General features: G+C 41.5%; 1 protein-coding gene across 2 annotated transcripts in view; it reads left to right on the top strand.

The window, feature by feature from the left end:
• The window catches only part of LOC106613138 (calcipressin-3), a 92924-nt gene that overhangs the window by 57693 nt on the left and 13776 nt on the right, over positions 1–21455 (top strand). For both annotated transcript variants that reach the window (XM_014215215.2, XM_045714232.1), the window contains one exon: positions 18961–19134. In XM_014215215.2, coding sequence (XP_014070690.1) covers positions 18961–19134 — 174 coding nt within the window. The remainder of the gene's footprint in view (positions 1–18960; positions 19135–21455) is intronic.

The raw sequence follows: 21455 nt of genomic DNA, 5'->3' as shown, positions 1-21455 counted from the left end.
AGCCTGATGATCCAAACTACTCAGTAATCTCCTCATCAACGCTTTATTTATACATTTTTATCTGTATTGTTGTCTATCACTTGTTTTCCTTCGTGCACATTTTTTTTAAGGATTTGGCGTAAGCAGCATGAGTCCATGGCCCCATCCTGCCTGTTGTCAACGGTACAGACTGGTGGCGGTGGTGTAATGGTGTGGGGAATATTTTCCTGGCACACGTTAGGTCCCTTGATACCAATTGAGCAACGTTTCCATGCCCCGAAGCTGTTCTGGAGGCAAAGGGGAGTCCGACCCAGTACTAGATGGGTGTACCTAATAAACTGGCCATGTTGTGTCTCTCACTTCTCTGTTATAAAAAGTATTTAAAAAGTATGCAAATACGAGGCATCAAACACACAGGGTTGGTAAACTCCTGAGGTCCCTTGTGTCTCTACCAACCTAGGTAAACCAGCCCATAGTTTTAACGTCCCCCATGTTTGGAATAATTTACTAACCACATGACATTTTGAATCCCTGGTGCCAATAGGGTCGTTTAAAATGAGGAATGAATTCACTGAGGTTTGCGAGTGTTTTGGTTGATTTGAATAATGTATTTGTGTTGTTGAAATGTAGTGTATATGTGCTGTATCTTGTTTTTTGTTGTTGCTGTTTTATTGAATTCATTTGATTTTAGCATTTTTTGGTTCTCAGTGCACCATTAAGAATGAGTCTCAATTGGGCCCCTGTGAATAAATAAAATAAACATAATGTAAAAACAAAAAAATAACAAATCCATTGCTGTATGCTGTCATTGTCAAGCCAAAAATGTTTAGCATGAAAATGATGGACAAGGAGTTGGCATGATGGCACAAACAGACTGGCACTCAAACATACATTTACATTTAAGTAATATCGCATTATTTCAGTCATAGGCAATCTTATTCAGAGCGACTTAAAATCATAGACAAGCAGAGCATGAGTCTGGTATCTAATATCTATGACAAAGAAAGTGCCATTTTGACAGTCAGGACAGCAGGCACAGAGCTGCTGTGGTGCCTGCACATATAACTTTTTTTTTTTTGTCATTTAGCAGACGCTCTTATCCAGAGCGACTTACAGTAGTGAGTGCATACATTTTTCATACTGGTCCCCCATGGGAATCGAACCCACAACCCTGGCATTGCAAGTGCCATGCTCTACCAAGTGAGCCACACAGGAGGAATTTCTCTTCTGGGCTCTGGTGTAACCTGAGAATCTGTTCTCTCGTAAATAAGGGGTCAAGTCCGCATGTGGGCGCGGGCAAAATAATGTGACAGTTAACGCGCCTAAAACCCGATGGGAGCTGACGGAGGACCACGGGGCTTTCAAGGAAGATCGACCGGACCTTTTAATCCAAGGTGTAGAACATACACACAATCACGCATCTACACACACACACACACACACACACACACACACACACACACACACACACACACACACACACACACACACACACACACACACACACACACACACACACACACACACACACACACACACACACACACACACCTGCTATCCACAGTAAGAGAGAAGCATGAAGACCTGGTGGACAGAGGGAGAAGCATGAAGACCTGGTGGACTGAGGATGAGCATGAGGAAAACAGAACAAGGTGTTCTCTAAAGCGTTTCATCACAGTTGGCCCCTGTGGGCCTTGTTCATCTAACTTCATGGGGGAAGGTCTGTGCCAAAAAACTAGGGGACATTTTGTGTCACTGAAGCAGTAACAGGACAGAACAAGTCTGGCTGAATGACTGTTCAAAGTCTGGTTGGATCATATGAATGTACTGTAGATAAGTCAGTAGGTAAATAGCCTTGGCTTGTGTGAGCCGGAATGGGGTTCATAGGAGCAGGAGCCTGTTTCTGCAGCGTGAGGCAGCTTGATGTACAAGTACCCACCCTGGACAACAGGATGCCAGTAAACTCAGCAAAAAAAGAAACATCCTCTCACTGTCAACTGCGTTTATTTTCAGCAAACTTAACATGTGTAAATGTGTAAATATTTGTATGAACATAACAAGGTTCAACAACTGAGACATAAACTGAACAAGTTCCACAGACATGTGACTAACAGAAATTGAATAATGTGTCCCTGAACAAAGGGGGGGTCAAAATCAAAATTCAGTATCTGGTGTGGCCACCAGCTGCATTAAGTACTGCAGTGCATCTCCTCCTCATGGACTGTACCAGATTTGCCAGTTCTTGCTGTGAGATGTTACCCCACTCTTCCACCAAGGCACCTGTAAGTTCCCAGACATTTCTGGCGACCATCTCAGTGTGCATTGCTCCCGGCCCGCCACAGGAGTCACTAGTGCGCAATGGGACAGGAACATCCCTGCCGTCCAAACCCTCCCCTAACCCGGACAACGCTGGGCCAATGAGCTGGTCAAAAGGAGTCAAGAGAGAGAGACAGAGATGAGTGACACAATCCCCTGAGGCAGCAGTCATCTTTCAGCAGATTGCCCTGTGGGTAATGTGGTGGTCATTTTCCTGGTGGTAATGGAAAAGCTGTCATGGCCATAACAACATCAAGACAACACAGATAGCAAGACAGGGAGTGATTATTCCCGAAAGGAAATCAACCGAAAAACACTTGACGAAGCTGAAGACATCGATGGTTTGTGAATATATTGCGAATGTACTGTTTGTTGTTCGGCTACTTTGGTCTAGGAGCGACACAAGGGATGAGTTAGAGATTGAATTACAATGAGCTGTCTCTGTGAGGAACACACACCGCACACGCGAGTCTCTCACACACACAAACCGACAGCAACACACACGCAATGTATCTGTCTGTTGTGTTATGTAAACGTAGGATGACATTTGCTTAGTTTAGCATCGGGCTCAGTGACGATTAGCAGGGCAGCGGGCCCATACTTAAACATACACACACACACACACACACACACACACACACACACACACACACACACACACACACACACACACACACACACACACACACACACACACACACACACACACACACACACACACACACACACACACAGTCAAACCAGGATAATACAAAGACAGCTGGGCTGTTCTATAAGCAGAAACAGCATCTCCCTGTTATTGCAAAGTGCTATACACTGTAACAGGACTGTTTTCCCTACTGCTTGAATGTAGAAAAAAACAACACTAGGTAGTCATCTGGATGAAACATCAAACATTTCATATTTGCAAAGTCCAAAGAGTTAAATGAATAACATAATGGTGACTAAATGTTTTCTGATGACATAAGCATCAGTGGAAATAAACTGATAGTGGTGATCTCAGCATAACACAGCCTTGATCCTCCATCCATGTTCCCTGATATGACCCCGGTACGACCCTGATACAACCCTGGTTGACTAGCCAAAAACTCATATCTGTCTAGTCAGCGGATAATCAGTGCTCCCATGAAGGCAGAGCTTTAGTTAACAGGGCTTTAGTTAAGGATAAACCCATCGAGGCAGGGCTTTAGTCCCACGGGGGACCAGTACAGAGAAAAAAAAAATGTATGAAATGTATGCCTTCACTATTGTAAGTCGCTCTGGATAAGAGCGTCTGCTAAATGACTAAAATGTAAATGTAAAATGTAGTTAACAGGGCTTTAGTTAACAGTACTTTAGTTAACAGGGCTTTAGTTGAGGACAAACCCATCGATGCAGGGCTTTAGTTAACAGGGCTTTAGTTGAGGACAAACCCATTGAGGCAGGGCTTTAGTTAACAGGGCTTTAGTTGAGGACAAACCCATTGAGGCAGGGCTTTAGTTAACAGGGCTTTAGTTAACAGGGCTTTAGTTAACAGGGCTTTAGTTGAGGAAAAACCCATTGAGGCAGGGCTTTAGTTAACAGGGCTTTAGTTAACAGGGCTTTAGTTAACAGGGCTTTAGTTGAGGACAAACCCACTGAGGCAGGGCTTTAGTTAACATGGCTTTAATTAACAGGGCTTTAGTTGAGGACAAACCCATCAAGGCAGGGCTTTTGTTAACAGGGCTTTAGTTGACAAACCCATCGAGGCAGGGCTTTAGTTAACAGGGCTTTAGTTAACAGGGCTTTAGTTAACATGACTTTAGTTAACAGGGCTTTAGTTAACAGGGCTTTAGTTAACATGACTTTAGTTAACAGGGCTTTAGTTAATAGGACATATCACTAACCTCACCCACCATGCAATAGTGAACAAACTGCAACATTTTACAATATTTACATTGACAATATCAGCCGTCTACTGTTTGCCTTTGTGCTTTGTCCCTATTCTCAGATTAGCCTTGAACCAAACGTGTGTCCAACTGAAGGAAAGGGTGGCTTTGAAGGAGTCTAGATTAGAATATCACGGCTGTAAAAGAAACGGATCTCATAATGAACGATAGGAGTGTTTGTTTGGTGTGAAAACAAGATAGCACAATGCTATGACTCCCATACTAACTGGTAGGATTGTAGAGCACAGAGGCGTGTGTTAGCGCCCAGGCTAACATCTAGTTTACTATCTGATTCTGCCCGTCACCTTCACCACAGACCGTCACCTTCACCACAGACAGACTGAGTGAGGCCTGAGGTTGGCAACGGTGGGAACTACTGACCACAGACTAGTCTGGACAACTCCACCAGACGCTATGATGAGCATTTACCTCAGAGTGGATAGCTATTCCTCATGCGCTAATGCTAAAGACTATAACAAACCAATAACAAAAAACAGCGCTATAAACCAGCAAAACAACTCACATTTACCTCCCTCATAGAGGCTTATACTAATGGAGATAAATCTAAAACACACCTTAGATAGCCTAGCCGCAATAAGCCTTAGTATTCACTGCAACAACAAAAAACCTCGCCAAACAGCTAAACAATTCATGACAATATGACTGTGAGTCTACATAACTGCAACTGAGGCTGCCTGACAGTGGTTGTGTTATTGCTGTGGGATCGATATGGGAGTGGGAACGGTATCGACGGATGAGACGTAATGCCCCTGGGGACTCGCTCCGTTCCACAGAGATAGAAATCAGGGTATAGCGTGGGGAGCGTTAATCCTATTACCAATCTGTAATTTAGGTATTTCACATCTTCATCATCATCATCCTCCCCAAACTTCCTATGGTTGATGTAACCCTGACGGCCATATAATGCAATGTACCGTCCCTCGCAAGATGCTGTTACGTTGGGTCAATCTCACCTTAAGCCTTGGCAGAAAATGCAATGATGCTCTCTACCTGGCGTGCCACCTGTTGTTACCTTAGTTGTGAAATAATCATAGCTAGGGATGGTAGAACTCCAACTAGACATCAAATAACTCAATTGAACGTACAATGGCCCTTGTTAGCAGATAACTATCAAATGAGTCCTTGAGAATACAATTAAAGTGGGGCTGGATATATTGACATACTACAGCTGAAGTTGGAAGTTTACATACAGCTTAGCCAAATACATTTAAACTCAGATTTTCACAATTCCTGACATTAAATCCTAGTAAAAATTCCCTGTTTTAGGTCAGTTAGGATCACCACTTTATTTTAAGAATGTGAAATGTCAGAATAATAGTAGAGAGAATGATTTATTGCAGCTTTTATTTCTTTCATCACATTCCCAGTGGGTCAGAAATTTACATACACTCAGTTCGTTTTTGGTAGCATTGCCTTTAAATTGTTTAACTTGGGTCAAATGTTTTGGGTAGCCTTCCACAAGCTTCCCAAAATAAGTTGGGTGAATTTTGGGCCATTCCTCCTGACAGAGTTGGTGTAACTGAGTCAGGTTTGTAGGCCTCCACGCTCGCACACACTCTTTCAGTTTTGCCCACAAATGTTCTATAGGATTGAGGTCAGGGCTTTGTGATGGCCAATCCAATACCTTGACTTTGTTGTCCTTAAGCCATTTTGCCACAACTTTAGAAGTATGCTTGGGGTCATTGTCCATTTGGAAGACCCATTTGCAACCAAGCTTTAACTTTCTGACTGATGTCTTGAGATGTTGCTTCAATATATCCACATAATTTTCCTGCCTCATGATGCCATCTATTTTGTGAAGTGCACCTGCCCTCCTGCAGCAAAGCACCCCCACAACATGATGCTGCCAGCCCCGTGCTTCACGGTTGGGATGGTGTTCTTCAGCTTGCAAGCATCCCTCATTTTCCTACAAACATAACAATGGTCATTATGGCCAAACAGTTCTATTTTTGTTTCATCAGACCAGAGGACATTTCTCCAAAAAGTACAATTTTTGTCCCCATGTGCAGATGCAAACCGTAGTCTGGCTTTTTTTATGGCGGTTTTGGAGCAGTGGCTTCTTCCTTGCTGAGCGGCCTTTCAGGTTATGTCGATATAGGACTCGTTTTACTGTGGATATAGATACTTTTGTACCCGTTTCCTCCAGCATCTTCACAAGGTCCTTTGCTGTTGTTCTGGGATTGATTTGCACTTTTCGCACCAAGGTACGTTCATCTCTAGGAGACAGAACATGTCTCCTTCCTGAGCGGTATGACGGCTGTGTGGTCCCATGGTGTTTATACTTGCCTACTATTGTTTGTACAGATGACCGTGGTACATTCAGGCGCTTGGAAATTGCTCCCAAGGATGAACCAGACTTGTGGAGGTCTACACTTTTTTTCTGAGGTCTTGGCTGATTTCTTTTGATTTTCTGTCAAGCAAAGACGCACTTTTGAAGGTAGGCCTTGAAATACATCCACAGGTACACCTCCAATTGACTCAAATTATGTAAATTAGCCTATCAGAAGCTTCTAAAGCCATGACATCATTTTCTGGATTTTTCCAAGCTGTTTGAAGGCACAGTCAACTTAGTGTATGTAAACTTCTGACCAGCTGAAATTGTGATGCAGTGAATTAGAAGTGAAATAATCTGTCTGTAAACAGTTGTTGGAAAAATGGCTTGTGTCATGCACAAAGTAGATGTCCTAACCGACTTGCCAAAACTATAGTTTGTTAACAAGAAATGTGTGGAGTGGTTGAAAAACGAGTTTTAATGACTCCAACCTAAGTGTATGTAAACTTCCGACTTCAACTGTACGTTTTTTGAAGGTATTGGTGCCTTATCCAATGAAAGATCTGAAATTTTAACTTCAGATGATACTTTTACATGGCAACAACATGGCAACAACGTGGTAACCATGAATAAAACCTCAATTACACTTCCTGTCATTTGATATGATTTATTAAGATCCACATTAGCTGACGCCAATGGTGACAGCAATTCTTACTGGGGTCCGACACAACGGAAAAGACATTACAGACAAAGGACTTCACAATTTACATACATTTAAAAACATTAACATGTAGTGTGTTTGTGCATCTATCAGTTACACATACAGTAGGTCTAAAACAGTTTGGGTCTAGAGTGTCTCCCCCTTTGAAGTGGGGGAGATAGTAATTTACATGTGAAAAATAAAAAGTTGCAGGGCTGCAATAATAATAAAATAAAATAATCATCAACATGTGTAGTATAATCACTCATACTGTACAGTACTGTGAGGGTTCTAGTTCTCATCAACATGTATAATCACTCATACTGTACAGTACTGTGAGGGTTCTAGTTCTCATCAACATGTATAGTATAATCACTCATACTGTACAGTACTGTGAGGGTTCTAGTTCTCATCAACATGTATAGTATAATCACTCATACTGTACAGTACTGTGAGGGTTCTAGTTCTCATCAACATGTGTAGTATAATCACTCATACTGTACAGTACTGTGAGGGTTCTAGTTCTCATCAACATGTCTAGTATAATCACTCATACTGTACAGTACTGTGAGGGTTCTAGTTCTCATCAACATGTGTAGTATAATCACTCATACTGTACAGTACTGTGAGGGTTCTAGTTCTCATCAACATGTAAGTATAATCACTCATACTGTACAGTACTGTGAGGGTTCTAGTTCTCATCAACATGTATAGTATAATCACTCATACTGTACAGTACTGTGAGGGTTCTAGTTCTCATCAACATGTGTAGTATAATCACTCATACTGTACAGTACTGTGAGGGTTCTAGTTTTCATCAACATGTATAGTATAATCACTCATACTGTACAGTACTGTGAGAGTTCTAGTTCTCATCAACATGTATAATCACTCATACTGTACAGTACTGTGAGGATTCTAGTTCTCATCAACATGTATAATCACTCATACTGTACAGTACTGTGAGGGTTCTAGTTCTCATCAACATGTCTAGTATAACACTCATACTGTACAGTACTGTGAGGGTTCTAGTTCTCATCAACATGTCTAGTATAACACTCATACTGTACAGTACTGTGAGGGTTCTAGTTCTCATCAACATGTATAATCACTCATACTGTACAGTACTGTGAGGGTTCTAGTTCTCATCAACATGTGTAGTATAATCACTCATACTGTACAGTACTGTGAGGGTTCTAGTTCTCATCAACATGTGTAGTATAATCACTCATACTGTACAGTACTGTGAGGGTTCTAGTTCTCATCAACATGTATAGTATAATCACTCATACTGTACAGTACTGTGAGGGTTCTAGTTCTCATCAACATGTCTAGTATAATCACTCATACTGTACAGTACTGTGAGGGTTCTAGTTCTCATCAACATGTCTAGTATAATCACTCATACTGTACAGTACTGTGAGGGTTCTAGTTTTCATCAACATGTATAGTGTAATCACTCATACTGTACAGTACTGTGAGGGTTCTAGTTCTCATCAACATGTCTAGTATAATCACTCATACTGTACAGTACTGTGAGGGTTCTAGTTCTCATCAACATGTATAATCACTCATACTGTACAGTACTGTGAGGGTTCTAGTTCTCATCAACATGTGTAGTATAATCACTCATACTGTACAGTACTGTGAGGGTTATAGTTCTCATCAACATGTATAGTATAATCACTCATACTGTACAGTACTGTGAGGGTTCTAGTTCTCATCAACATGTGTAGTATAATCACTCATACTGTACAGTACTGTGAGGGTTCTAGTTCTCATCAACATGTATAGTATAACACTCATACTGTACAGTACTGTGAGGGTTCTAGTTCTCATCAACATGTATAATCACTCATACTGTACAGTACTGTGAGGGTTCTAGTTCTCATCAACATGTATAGTATAATCACTCATACTGTACAGTACTGTGAGGGTTCTAGTTCTCATCAACATGTCTAGTATAATCACATACTGTACAGTACTGTGAGGGTTCTAGTTCTCATCAACATGTCTAGTATAATCACATACTGTACAGTACTGTGAGGGTTCTAGTTCTCATCAACATGTCTAGTATAATCACATACTGTACAGTACTGTGAGGGTTCTAGTTCTCATCAACATGTCTAGTATAATCACTCATACTGTACAGTACTGTGAGGGTTCTAGTTCTCATCAACATGTATAGTATAATCACTCATACTGTACAGTACTGTGAGGGTTCTAGTTCTCATCAACATGTGTAGTATAATCACTCATACTGTACAGTACTGTGAGGGTTCTAGTTCTCATCAACATGTATAATCACTCATACTGTACAGTACTGTGAGGGTTCTAGTTCTCATCAACATGTATAATCACTCATACTGTACAGTACTGTGAGGGTTCTAGTTCTCATCAACATGTCTAGTATAATCACTCATACTGTACAGTACTGTGAGGGTTCTAGTTCTCATCAACATGTGTAGTATAATCACTCATACTGTACAGTACTGTGAGGGTTCTAGTTCTCATCAACATGTATAATCACTCATACTGTACAGTACTGTGAGGGTTCTAGTTCTCATCAACATGTGTAGTATAATCACTCATACTGTACAGTACTGTGAGGGTTCTAGTTCTCATCAACATGTGTAGTATAATCACTCATACTGTACAGTACTGTGAGGGTTCTAGTTCTCATCAACATGTATAATCACTCATACTGTACAGTACTGTGAGGGTTCTAGTTCTCATCAACATGTCTAGTATAATCACATACTGTACAGTACTGTGAGGGTTCTAGTTCTCATCAACATGTATAATCACTCATACTGTACAGTACTGTGAGGGTTCTAGTTCTCATCAACATGTATAGTATAATCACTCATACTGTACAGTACTGTGAGGGTTCTAGTTCTCATCAACATGTGTAGTATAATCACTCATACTGTACAGTACTGTGAGAGTTCTAGTTCTCATCAACATGATAGTATAATCACTCATACTGTACAGTACTGTGAGAGTTCTAGTTCTCATCAACATGTGTAGTATAATCACTCATACTGTACAGTACTGTGAGGGTTCTAGTTCTCATCAACATGTCTAGTATAATCACTCATACTGTACAGTACTGTGAGGGTTCTAGTTCTCCCTCTTTCCTGCATTTGGCCGTAAGTTCTCATCTACATCACATCTTATGTCTTCTCTGGTGATGCATCTTGGAAAGTATCTTCTTGAATGTCTAATCCAACCCTGGCAGTCAGGAGAAGTGTCTCCACACCCCGCATTCATGGCATCTCAGTAAGGACATCTGGTCATGTGGATGGTGGTCATAAACCTTCCACCTCCACGCAGAGAAAAACTCCTCTATGGGGTTTAGGAAGGGGGAGTATGGAGGCAGGAATAGTACTGACATCCTGGGATGTGCAGCAAACCAGTCTGACTGCAGCAGAGTGGTGGAATGCCACATTATCCCACACAACAACGAAGGTAGGGGAGTTTCTTGCCCCTCTCTCCTCCGCTGGCACAAGTCGATTATGCAGGTCATCCAGTAAAGAAATGAGTCTCTCTGTATTGTAGGGGCCAATGAGTGGTTTGTGTAACAGCAAACCATCATTGAACGCTGCAGATTTGGTTGCACCCTTAAACCGTCCTCTCTCAAAGAGAGACCATGGTTTACAACATGGTCAATAATTGTGGCTCTTGTCTCATCAGAGACCACCGCTCTTGGTCTTCCTCTCCTTTGTCCTCCATGCATTCTCCCTCTCCCTGTCACTCTTCTTTCCCCACCAACCTGTCTTCCTTGATCCATGTTTCCAAACTAAACCATTCCGAAGCCGTCCTCTTTTTGTCACGGCTGTCGAAAGGATCGGACCAAAGTGCAGCGTGGTTGTAGTTCCACATTTCATTAAATCCGTGAAACGTTGCAAAACATAAATAACTGAATTTACAAAACAACAAACCGTGACGCAAAGAGAAACAAACACTACTCAAAAGATAATCACCCACAAAAACCCAGGAAGAAAAACTTCTACTTAAATATGATATCCAATTAGAGACAACGAGGACCATCTGCCTCCAATTGGAGATCATCCCAAACAAGCCAACATAGAAATACAAAAACTAGAACCTACGAACATAGAAATAGAAAACATAGAAAAACACAAAACACCCCCTGTCACGCCCTGACCTACTCTACCATAGAAAATCACATCTTACTATGGTCAGGACATGACACTTTTGTCTGTTTGGTAACGAGACTAAAAACAGGACACTTGGGTAGGCTTTCAGATGAAATTGCAATCAGCTGTGTTTTGAATGATTAAATATTCTGCTGAGATTTTCTATGTTTCAACCTGGTTACTGCAGAAATGCACTACCTTTGCCATCATTCTGTTTTGAATGTGTTTTTAACAGTTTTGGAAACAGTGTGTTAGCATTTGAAAACATGTGCTGCAAATATATCGTTTTGCAGGTGGTAGAGTATGAATGAGAAAAGAGTTCATGGATTTCGGAGAATGTGGTCATTGAATGCATTTTGTGTGAAAACAATGAAACATGATTCACAGTTTGATCCACTTCTGTTTTGCTGACTGTGTGAAGAGTTTTGACAATGTATGTTAGCAATTGAAAAAAACTGTAAATGAGTGTGGGGTATTTCAAAGTACAAGCTTATCACTCTGGGAGTTTGATGGCATGCAGCCTAGGTCCATTCCTGATTAGAGTAGGGCATGTTTCAGGTCCATGCCTGATTAGATTAGGGCATGTTTCAGGTCCATTAATGAATAGATTAGGGCATGTTTCAGGTCCATTAATGATTAGATTAGGGCATGTTTCAGGTCCATTAATGAATAGATTAGGGCATGTTTCAGGTCCATGCCTGATTAGAGTGGGGCATGTTTCAGGTCCATGACTGAATAGATTGGGGCATGTTTCAGGTCCATTAATGATTAGAGTAGGGCATGTTTCAGGTCCATGCCTGATTAGATTAGGGCATGTTTCAGGTCCATTCCTGATTGGAGTAGGGCTTGTTTCAGGTCCATTAATGAATAGATTAGGGCATGTTTTAGGTACATTAATGATTAGAGAAGGGCTTGTTTCAGGTACATTAATGATTAGAGAAGGGCATGTTTCAGGTCTATTCCTGATTGGAGTAGGGCATGTTTCAGGTACATGAATGATTAGATTAGGGCTTGTTTCAGGTCCGTTCCTGATTATAGAAGGGCATGTTTCAGGTCCATTAATGAATAGATTAGGGCATGTTTCAGGTCCATTAATGATTAGATTAGGGCATGTTTCAGGTCCATTAATGAATAGATTAGGGCATGTTTCAGGTCCATTAATGATTAGATTAGGGCATGTTTCAGGTCCGTTCCTGATTAGATTAGGGCATGTTTCAGGTCTATTCCTGATTAGATTAGGGCATGTTTCAGGTCCATTAATGATTAGAGAAGGGCTTGTTTCAGGTCCATTAATGATTAGATTAGGGCATGTTTCAGGTCCATTCCTGATTAGATTAGGGCATGTTTCAGGTCCCTTAATGATTAGATTAGGGCATGTTTCAGGTCCATTAATGATTAGATTAGGGCATGTTTCAGGTCCATTAATGATTAGAGTAGGGCATGTTTCAGGTCCATGCCTGATTAGATTAGGGCATGTTTCAGGTCCATTCCTGATTAGATTAGGGCATGTTTCAGGTCCCTTAATGATTAGAGAAGGGCTTGTTTCAGGTCCATTAATGATTAGAGAAGGGCATGTTTCAGGTCCATTAATGATTAGAGTAGGGCATGTTTCAGGTCCATTAATGATTAGAGTAGGGCATGTTTCAGGTCCATTCCTGATTAGATTAGGGCATGTTTCAGGTCCATGCCTGATTAGATTAGGGCATGTTTCAGGTCCATTAATGAATAGATTAGGGCATGTTTCAGGTCCATTAATGATTAGAGTAGGGCATGTTTCAGGTCCATTCCTGATTAGATTAGGGCATGTTTCAGGTCCATGCCTGATTAGATTAGGGCTTGTTTCAGGTCCATTAATGATTAGAGTAGGGCATGTTTCAGGTCCCTTAATGATTAGAGAAGGGCATGTTTCAGGTCCATTAATGATTAGATTAGGGCATGTTTCAGGTCCATTAATGATTAGAGTAGGGCATGTTTCAGGTCCATTAATGATTAGAGTAGGGCATGTTTCAGGTCCATTCCTGATTAGATTAGGGCATGTTTCAGGTCCATGCCTGATTAGATTAGGGCATGTTTCAGGTCCATTAATGAATAGATTAGGGCATGTTTCAGGTCCATTAATGATTAGAGTAGGGCATGTTTCAGGTCCATTCCTGATTAGATTAGGGCATGTTTCAGGTCCATGCCTGTTTAGATTAGGGCATGTTTCAGGTCCATTAATGATTAGAGAAGGGCATGTTTCAGATCCATTCCTGATTAGATTAGGGCATGTTTCAGGTCCCTTAATGATTAGAGAAGGGCATGTTTCAGGTCCATTCCTGTGTAGATTAGGGCATGTTTCAGATGGGTCACTGAGCTCATGGATAATTCACAGTTTGAATAGAGGCTTAAAGGGACAATACAATACAATACAATGCAACACAGAACAACACAATACAACAGACTTTAACATAATGTCAAGAAGTTGTGTCAGAAGTAGTTGGTTTTAAAGTTTCAGGAAGAGAATTTATGCCAATTATGTCAACGTTTTGGTCATTTTATTCATATTTGTGAAGTAGTCTTGAAGGCAGGATTGTCTGGAACATAGCAGACAGAAACAATAGGGAAAGGGGGAAAGCTAGTCAGTTGTACAACTGAATGCATTCAACTGAAATGTGTCTCTGAATCAGAGAGATGCAGGGTGCTGCCATAATCGACATCCACGTCTTCGGCGCATGGGGAACAGTGGGTTAACTGCCATGCTCAGGGCTAGAATGACAGATTTTTACCTTGTCAGCTCGGGGATTTGATCCAGCCTCCTTTCGGTTTCTGGCCCCAACACACTAACCGCTAGGCTAGGCTAAATTGAGGCCTGTCATAGCATGAGTTGAAGTTACCATGATGTAATCATTATGTCATAATGGCGTAACTGTAATTGGATGAAATCACTCACCGTACCGTAGCAGAGGATACCATACATCTACACTGAGGTTCTTCAACATCCTGTTGTTTACTATGACATCAACTTTTTAATCACCCTGTTTCACTGGCCTGTCATGCTTACCTAACACCTAGACCCAGACCAAACACACCTATGTTTACCTTACTGTGTGTGAGGCACCCAACCACTCCTGCCTGTTTTTCACATTACGCACTACACACTATGCACTACAAACTACGCACTACACACTACAGACTACACACTACTCACTACACACTACGCACTACGCACTACTCACTACACACTACAGACTACACACCAAACACTATGCACTACACACTACACACTACAGAATACGCACTACTCACTACACACTACAGACTACGCACTACACACTAGACTACGCACTACACACTACACACTAGACTACAGACTACGCACTACACACTACAGACTACGCACTACACACTACAGACTACGCACTACACACTTCGCTCTACACACTACACACTACATACCTCATCTTAAAGGTGTGCCTGTCTTGTCTTTTCCTTGTGCACAACAACACATCACCAGATTACACAACAACACATCACCAGATTACACAACATCACCAGATTACACAACAACACCAGATTACACAACAACACATCACCAGATTACACAACAACACATCACCAGATTACACAACATCACCAGATTACACAACAACACATCACCAGATTACACAACATCACATCACCAGATTACACAACATCACATCACCAGATTACACAACAACACTTCACCAGATTACACAACAACACATCACCAGATTACACAACAACACATCACCAGATTACACAATATCACCAGATTACACAATATCACCAGATTACACAACATCACCAGATTACACAACAACACATCACCAGATTACACAACAACACATCACCAGATTACACAACAACACATCACCAGATTACACAACATCACATCACCAGATTACACAACATCACATCACCAGATTACACAACATCACCAGATTACACAACATCACCTCACCAGATTACACAACAACACATCACCAGATTACACAACAACACATCACCAGATTACACAACAACACATCACCAGATTACACAACAACACATCACCAGATTACACAACATCACATCACCAGATTACACAACAACACTTCACCAGATTACACAACAACACATCACCAGATTACACAACAACACATCACCAGATTACACAACATCACCAGATTACACAACATCACCAGATTACACAACAACACATCACCAGATTACACAACATCACCAGATTACACAACAATGTTAGTCAGCCCCTGTCTTGGCGTGCACGAGAGGAGTGCACGAGAGGAGTTTATCCATCTGAGAAATGTAATTACTCTCCTTACCAACCTGTTACTATAATCAGTAATGTCTCATACCTTGACACGTCCATATCTCCATATCAAATTAAATTTGTCACATGCGCCGAGTACAACAGGTGTAGACCTTACAGTGAAATGCTTACTTACAAGCCCTTAATCAACAATGCAGTACATTTAAAAAAAAAAAAAAGACCTTTAAAAAAAAGTTACAAATAATTAAAGAGCAGCAATAAAATAACAATAGCGAGGCTATATACAGGGGGTACCGGTACAGAGTCAATGTGCGGGGTTACAGGTTAGTTGGGGTACTAATGTGTGTGTGCTGGACAATACTATCGGAACAAGAGGTGAATTGCATGGAATTACAATAGTAAAGACTGACACATACACGTATCAATATTATTTTTGTTTTATTTTAAGGACTAATTCTCATTATGTGTCATAGTAAATGCTTCATTCATTCAATTGTGTCCTTTTAGTAAAACTATGGTGCCTTCGGGAAGTATTCAGATCCCTTGACTTTTCCACATTTTGTTACATTACAGTCTTATTCTAAAATTGATTAAATTGTTGTTTTTTCATCATCCTACACACAATACCCCATAATGACAAAGCAAAAACTGTTTTTTAGACATTTTTACTAATTTATTAAAAATAAAACACTGAAATTTCACATGTACAAAAGTATTCAGACCCTTTACTCAGTACTTTGTTGAGGCACCTTTGGCAGCGATTACAGCCTTGAGTCTTCTTGGGTATGACGCTACAAGCTTGGCACACCTGTATTTGGGGAGTTTCTCCTATTCTTCTCTGCAGATCCTCTCAAGCTCTGTCAGGTTGGATGGGGAGCGTTGCTGCACAGCTATTTTCAGGTCTCTCCAGAGATGTTCAATCGGGTTCAAGTCCGGGCTCTGGCTGGGCCATTCAAGGACATGAGACAAGGAGACTTGTCCCAAAGCCACTTCTGTATTGTCTTGGCTGTGTGCTTTGGGTCGTTGTCTTGTTGGAAGGTGAACCTTCGTCCCAGTCGGAGTTCCTTAGCACTCTGGAGCAGGTTTTCATCAAGGATCTCTCTGTACTTTGCTCCGTTCATCTTTGCCTCGATCCTGACTAGTCTCCCAGACCCTGCCACTGAAAAACATCCCCACAGCATGATGCTGCCACCACCATGCTTCACCATAGGGATGAAAAAATAATAATCAAAGATGTTTGAAATGTCTCTGTGGACAAAATCAACATTAACTCTCAGCAGAAATAAAAGTTGTACAAATCTAATCTTTCTGTACAGTTCATTTGTATGAAAATGCATGCTTTCCAACAAAGTAACCTTTGCTTGGCCTCCCTGACCAAGGCCCTTCTCCCCTAATTGCTCAGTTTGGCCAGACGGCCAGCTCTAGGAAGAGTCTTGGTGGTTCCAAACCTTCTCCATTTAAGAATGTCCTTGGGGACCTTCAATGCTGCAGAACTGTTTTGGTACCCTTCCCCAGATCTGTGCCTCAACACAATCCTGTCTCGGAGCTGTACGGACAATTCCTTTGACCTCATGGCTTGGTTTTTTTTTCTCTGACATGCACTGTCAAATGTGGGACCTTATATAGACAGGTGTGTTTTTCCAAATCATGTCCAATCAATTGAATTTACCACAGGTGGACTCCAATCAAGTTGTAGAAACATCTCAATGATGATCAATGGAAACAGGATGCACCTGAGCTCAATTTCGAGTCTCACAGCAAAGTGTCTGAATACTTATGTAAATAAGGTATTTCAGTTTTACGTTTTTTATAAATTTACAAAAATGTCTAAAAACCTGTTTTTGATTGTCATTATTTTTTATTTTGTTTAACCTTTATTTAAATAGGCAAGTCAGTTAAGAACAAATTCTTATTTACAATGATGGCCTACCCCGGCCAAACTCTAACCCGGACAACGCTGGGCCAATTGTGCGACGCCCTGTGGGACTCCCAATCACGGCCAGTTGTGATACAGCCTGGAATCGAACCAGAGTCTGTAATGACGCCTCTAGCAGTGAGATGCAGTGCCTTTGACCGCTGCTCCACTGGGAGCCCGAGTCTGGGGTACTGTGGGGTATTGCGTGTAGATTGCTGAGGATTTTTGTATTTAATCCATTTTAGAATAAGGCTGTGATGTAACAAAATGTGGAAAAAGTCAAGGGGTCTGAATACTTCCCGAATGCACTGTATATAGACCCTAAAACTCTGTGTGTTGGACGATACTATTGGAACAAGAGGTGAATTACATGATATGATCTTATGATCTTGTACCAATAGTAAAGTCTGACACATACGCCTACAGTACACATAACAATATTAGTTGTGTTTCATTTTGAGGACTAATTCTTATTTTGTGTAATAGTATATGCTTCATGCATTCAATTGTGTCCTTTTAGTAAAAAACGACAGTATGTATGTGATTCTGTTCAGCCGAATTCTATCACAGTTGCTCTAGCCCAAAATGGCACAGCCAAGCCGACCAGCAGGCAGTCGGCACCAGTTCCTTCTAAACGTTGCCTAGTTTCATGGCTACTTGTCTTCCCTCTCTCCGGAACAGGTTTGATGAGAGAGAAAGAATAGTCTCCTTGAAACTCCACTAACCGTTGCATGTGCCCCTAGAGTCGCACCACAACACAGGACGGGGGGATACAACAAGAGGATCTATGACATGGGACACCCCTATGTCCCCTATTGCTCAAATGACAGGATCATATCCTGTTTCAAATGGCTGAATGATTCACCTACCCTTTCTGCTACTCCCATCTCTCCCACTGTATTTTTGCTCCCTTTGACGAATGAATAGAATATATACATTATTGTCCCTTTTGTGAGAAACGGAAATGTGGGCCAGCCACGTAGCAGTGCCCTTGGGCTATGCTACCTTACAAACAATGCCCAACATGATGTGGCATGCTACACGTAGCTTCTTGAAAGTCATGTTTCTTGAAAAATGGATTACTAACATGCAAAACATGTTGGGACTGTATCATAAGTAAATACCAACATATCAAACAAGGAACATCAATGCAATGTCATAGTTAGAAATTTCCAAGCACAAACCTGTGATAGAGCTAGAAACATGAATTGGCGTTTTAATTAATAGCTATGTAAACAGGAAGTTAGTAGTGCTAAAACTACAGCAAACAGTAGAACTACATAATCAACATCTTGTAACATACACCAGAATGCTGTTTTTTGAATAGATTTTTCCTTTAACGAAGACATTTCAGGACAGGTGCAGGGTCATCTGTAGTCTAAAATGGCCGTCCTCTCTTTCTTTCCTTCTCTCCCAGGAGAGGTTCGAGGCCCTGTTCAGGATCTATGACGAGCAGACGTCCTTCCAAATGTTCAAGAGCTTCAGGCGAGTCCGCATCAGTTTCAGCACTCCGGAGGCGGCCGCCCGCGCTCGCATCGAGCTCCATGAGACTGAGTTCAACGGCAAGCAGCTCAAGCTCTACTTTGCCCAGGTGAGTGAGCTCTTCTTGGGGGAAGGTTTGGGCCGGAACTGGGGCCTGTTGGGAGATATGGGAGTCATTACAGTCCAGGTTAGACCTGCCTTTTTAGTCTGTTTTCTTCCAGTTAGTCTGTTTTCTTTAATTTGGTGCATAATGAGCACGACCCCAGGTATTACAGAGGCTAAACTCAGAGCAGTATACTGAATCCTAGGGCATGCACTCTACTCTCCAAGGGTGTGAAACTGGCCGCAACAACACTGGCCCCAACAACACTGGCCCCAACAACACTGGCCTCAACAACACTGGCCTCAACAACACTGGCCTCAACAACACTGGCCCCAACAACACTGGCCCCAACAACACTGGCCCCAACAACACTGGCCCCAACAACACTGGCCTCAACAACACTGGCCTCAACAACACTGGCCTCAACAACACTGGCCTCAACAACACTGGCCCCAACAACACTGGCCCCAACAACACTGGCCCCAACAACACTGGCCCCAACATTACTTGCTCCAACAACACTGGCCCCAACAACAAATACATTGCATTCTGCTATAGTGAATGCGCTTACTGTAATTATTGTGATCAACCGCTTCTAGTGATCAAATTTCCAGAACTCGCCTTCTGAATTGATTCACCCCCTTGACTTTTTCCACATTTTGCTATGTTACAGCCTGAATTTAAAATGGATGACATTTAGATGTTTTGCCACTGGCCTTCACACAATACCCCATAATGTCAAAGTGGAATTATGTTTTTTTGAAATTTTTACAAATGAATTAAAAATTAAAAAATGTCCATTAATATTCAACCCCTTTGTTATGGCAAACCTAAATCCTTACTAACTCAGTTGCCGGAGAGGAAGGAAACCGCTCAGGGATTTCACCATGGGGCCAATGGTGACTTTAAAACAGTTACAGAGGTTAATAAATCTGATAGGAGGAAACTGAGGATGGATCAACAACATTGTAGTTACTGCACAATACTAACCTAATTGACAGATTGAAAAGAAGGAAGCCTGTACAGAATAAAATATTCCAAAACATGTATCCTGTTTGCAACAAGGCACTAAAGTGAAACTGCAAAAAAATGTGGCAAAGCAATTCACCTTTTGTTCTGAATACAGTGTTACACTATATATGCACAAGTATGTGGACACCCCTTCAAATGAGTGGACTCAGCTATTTCAGCCACACCCCTTAATGACAGGTGTATAAAATCGAGCACACCACCATGCAATCTCCATAGACAAACATTGGCAGTAGAATGGCCTCACTGAAGATCTCAGTAACAGTTTGGGGAAGTCCCTTTCCTGTTTCAGCATGACAATGCCCCGTGCACAAAGCAAGGTCCATACAGAAATGGTTTCTCAAGCTCGGTGTGGAAGAACTTGACTGGCCTGCACAGAGCCCTGACCTCAACCCATCGAACACCTTTGGGATGATTGGAACGCCAACTGCGAGCCAGGCCTAATCGCCCAACATCAGTGCCCGACCTCACTAATGCTCTTGTGGCTGAATGGAAGCAAGTCCCCTCAGCAATGTTCCAACATCTAGTGGAAAGCCTTCCCAGAAGAGTGTAGGCTGTTATAGCAGGAAAAGGGGGACCAACTCCATATTAAAGCCCATCATTTTGGAATGAGATGTTTGAGGAGCAGGTGTCCACATACTTTTGGTCATGTAGTGTATATTTGGGGCAAATCCAATACAACACGTTACTGAGTACCATTCTCCATATTTTCAAGCATGGTGGTGGCTGCATCATGTTATGGATATGCTTGTAATCGTTAAGGACTGGGGAGTTTTTCAGGATAAAAAATAAATGGAATGGAGCTAAGCACAGGCAACATTCTAGAAGAAAACTTGGTTCAGTCTGCTTTCCATCAGACACTGGGAGGTGAATTCACCTTTCAGCAGGACAATAACCTAAAACACAAGGCCAAATCTACGCTGGAGTTGCTTACCAAGAAGACAGTGAATGTTCCTGACTGGCCGAGTCACAGTTTTGACTTAAATCTACTTGAAAATCTATGGCAAGACCTGAAAATAATTGTCTAGCAATGACCAACACTCAATTTGACAGAGATTGAAGAATTTTGAAAATAATAATATACAAATATTGCACAATCCAGGTGTGCAAGGCTGTTATAGACTGTAATCGCTGCCAAAGGTGCTTCTACAAAAGTATTGGCTCAAGGGTGTGAATACTTATGTAAATTAGATAGTTCTGTATTTCATTTTCAATACATTTGCTAAAATTTCTTACAAAATGTTTTCACTATGTCATTATGGGGTATTGTGTGTAGATGGGTGAATCCGTTTTAAATT

This window comes from Salmo salar, chromosome ssa01 (assembly GCF_905237065.1).
Source record: "Salmo salar chromosome ssa01, Ssal_v3.1, whole genome shotgun sequence".
NCBI classification, from domain to species: Eukaryota; Metazoa; Chordata; class Actinopteri; order Salmoniformes; family Salmonidae; genus Salmo; species Salmo salar.
This window is presented reverse-complemented; position numbering and strand designations above follow the sequence as displayed.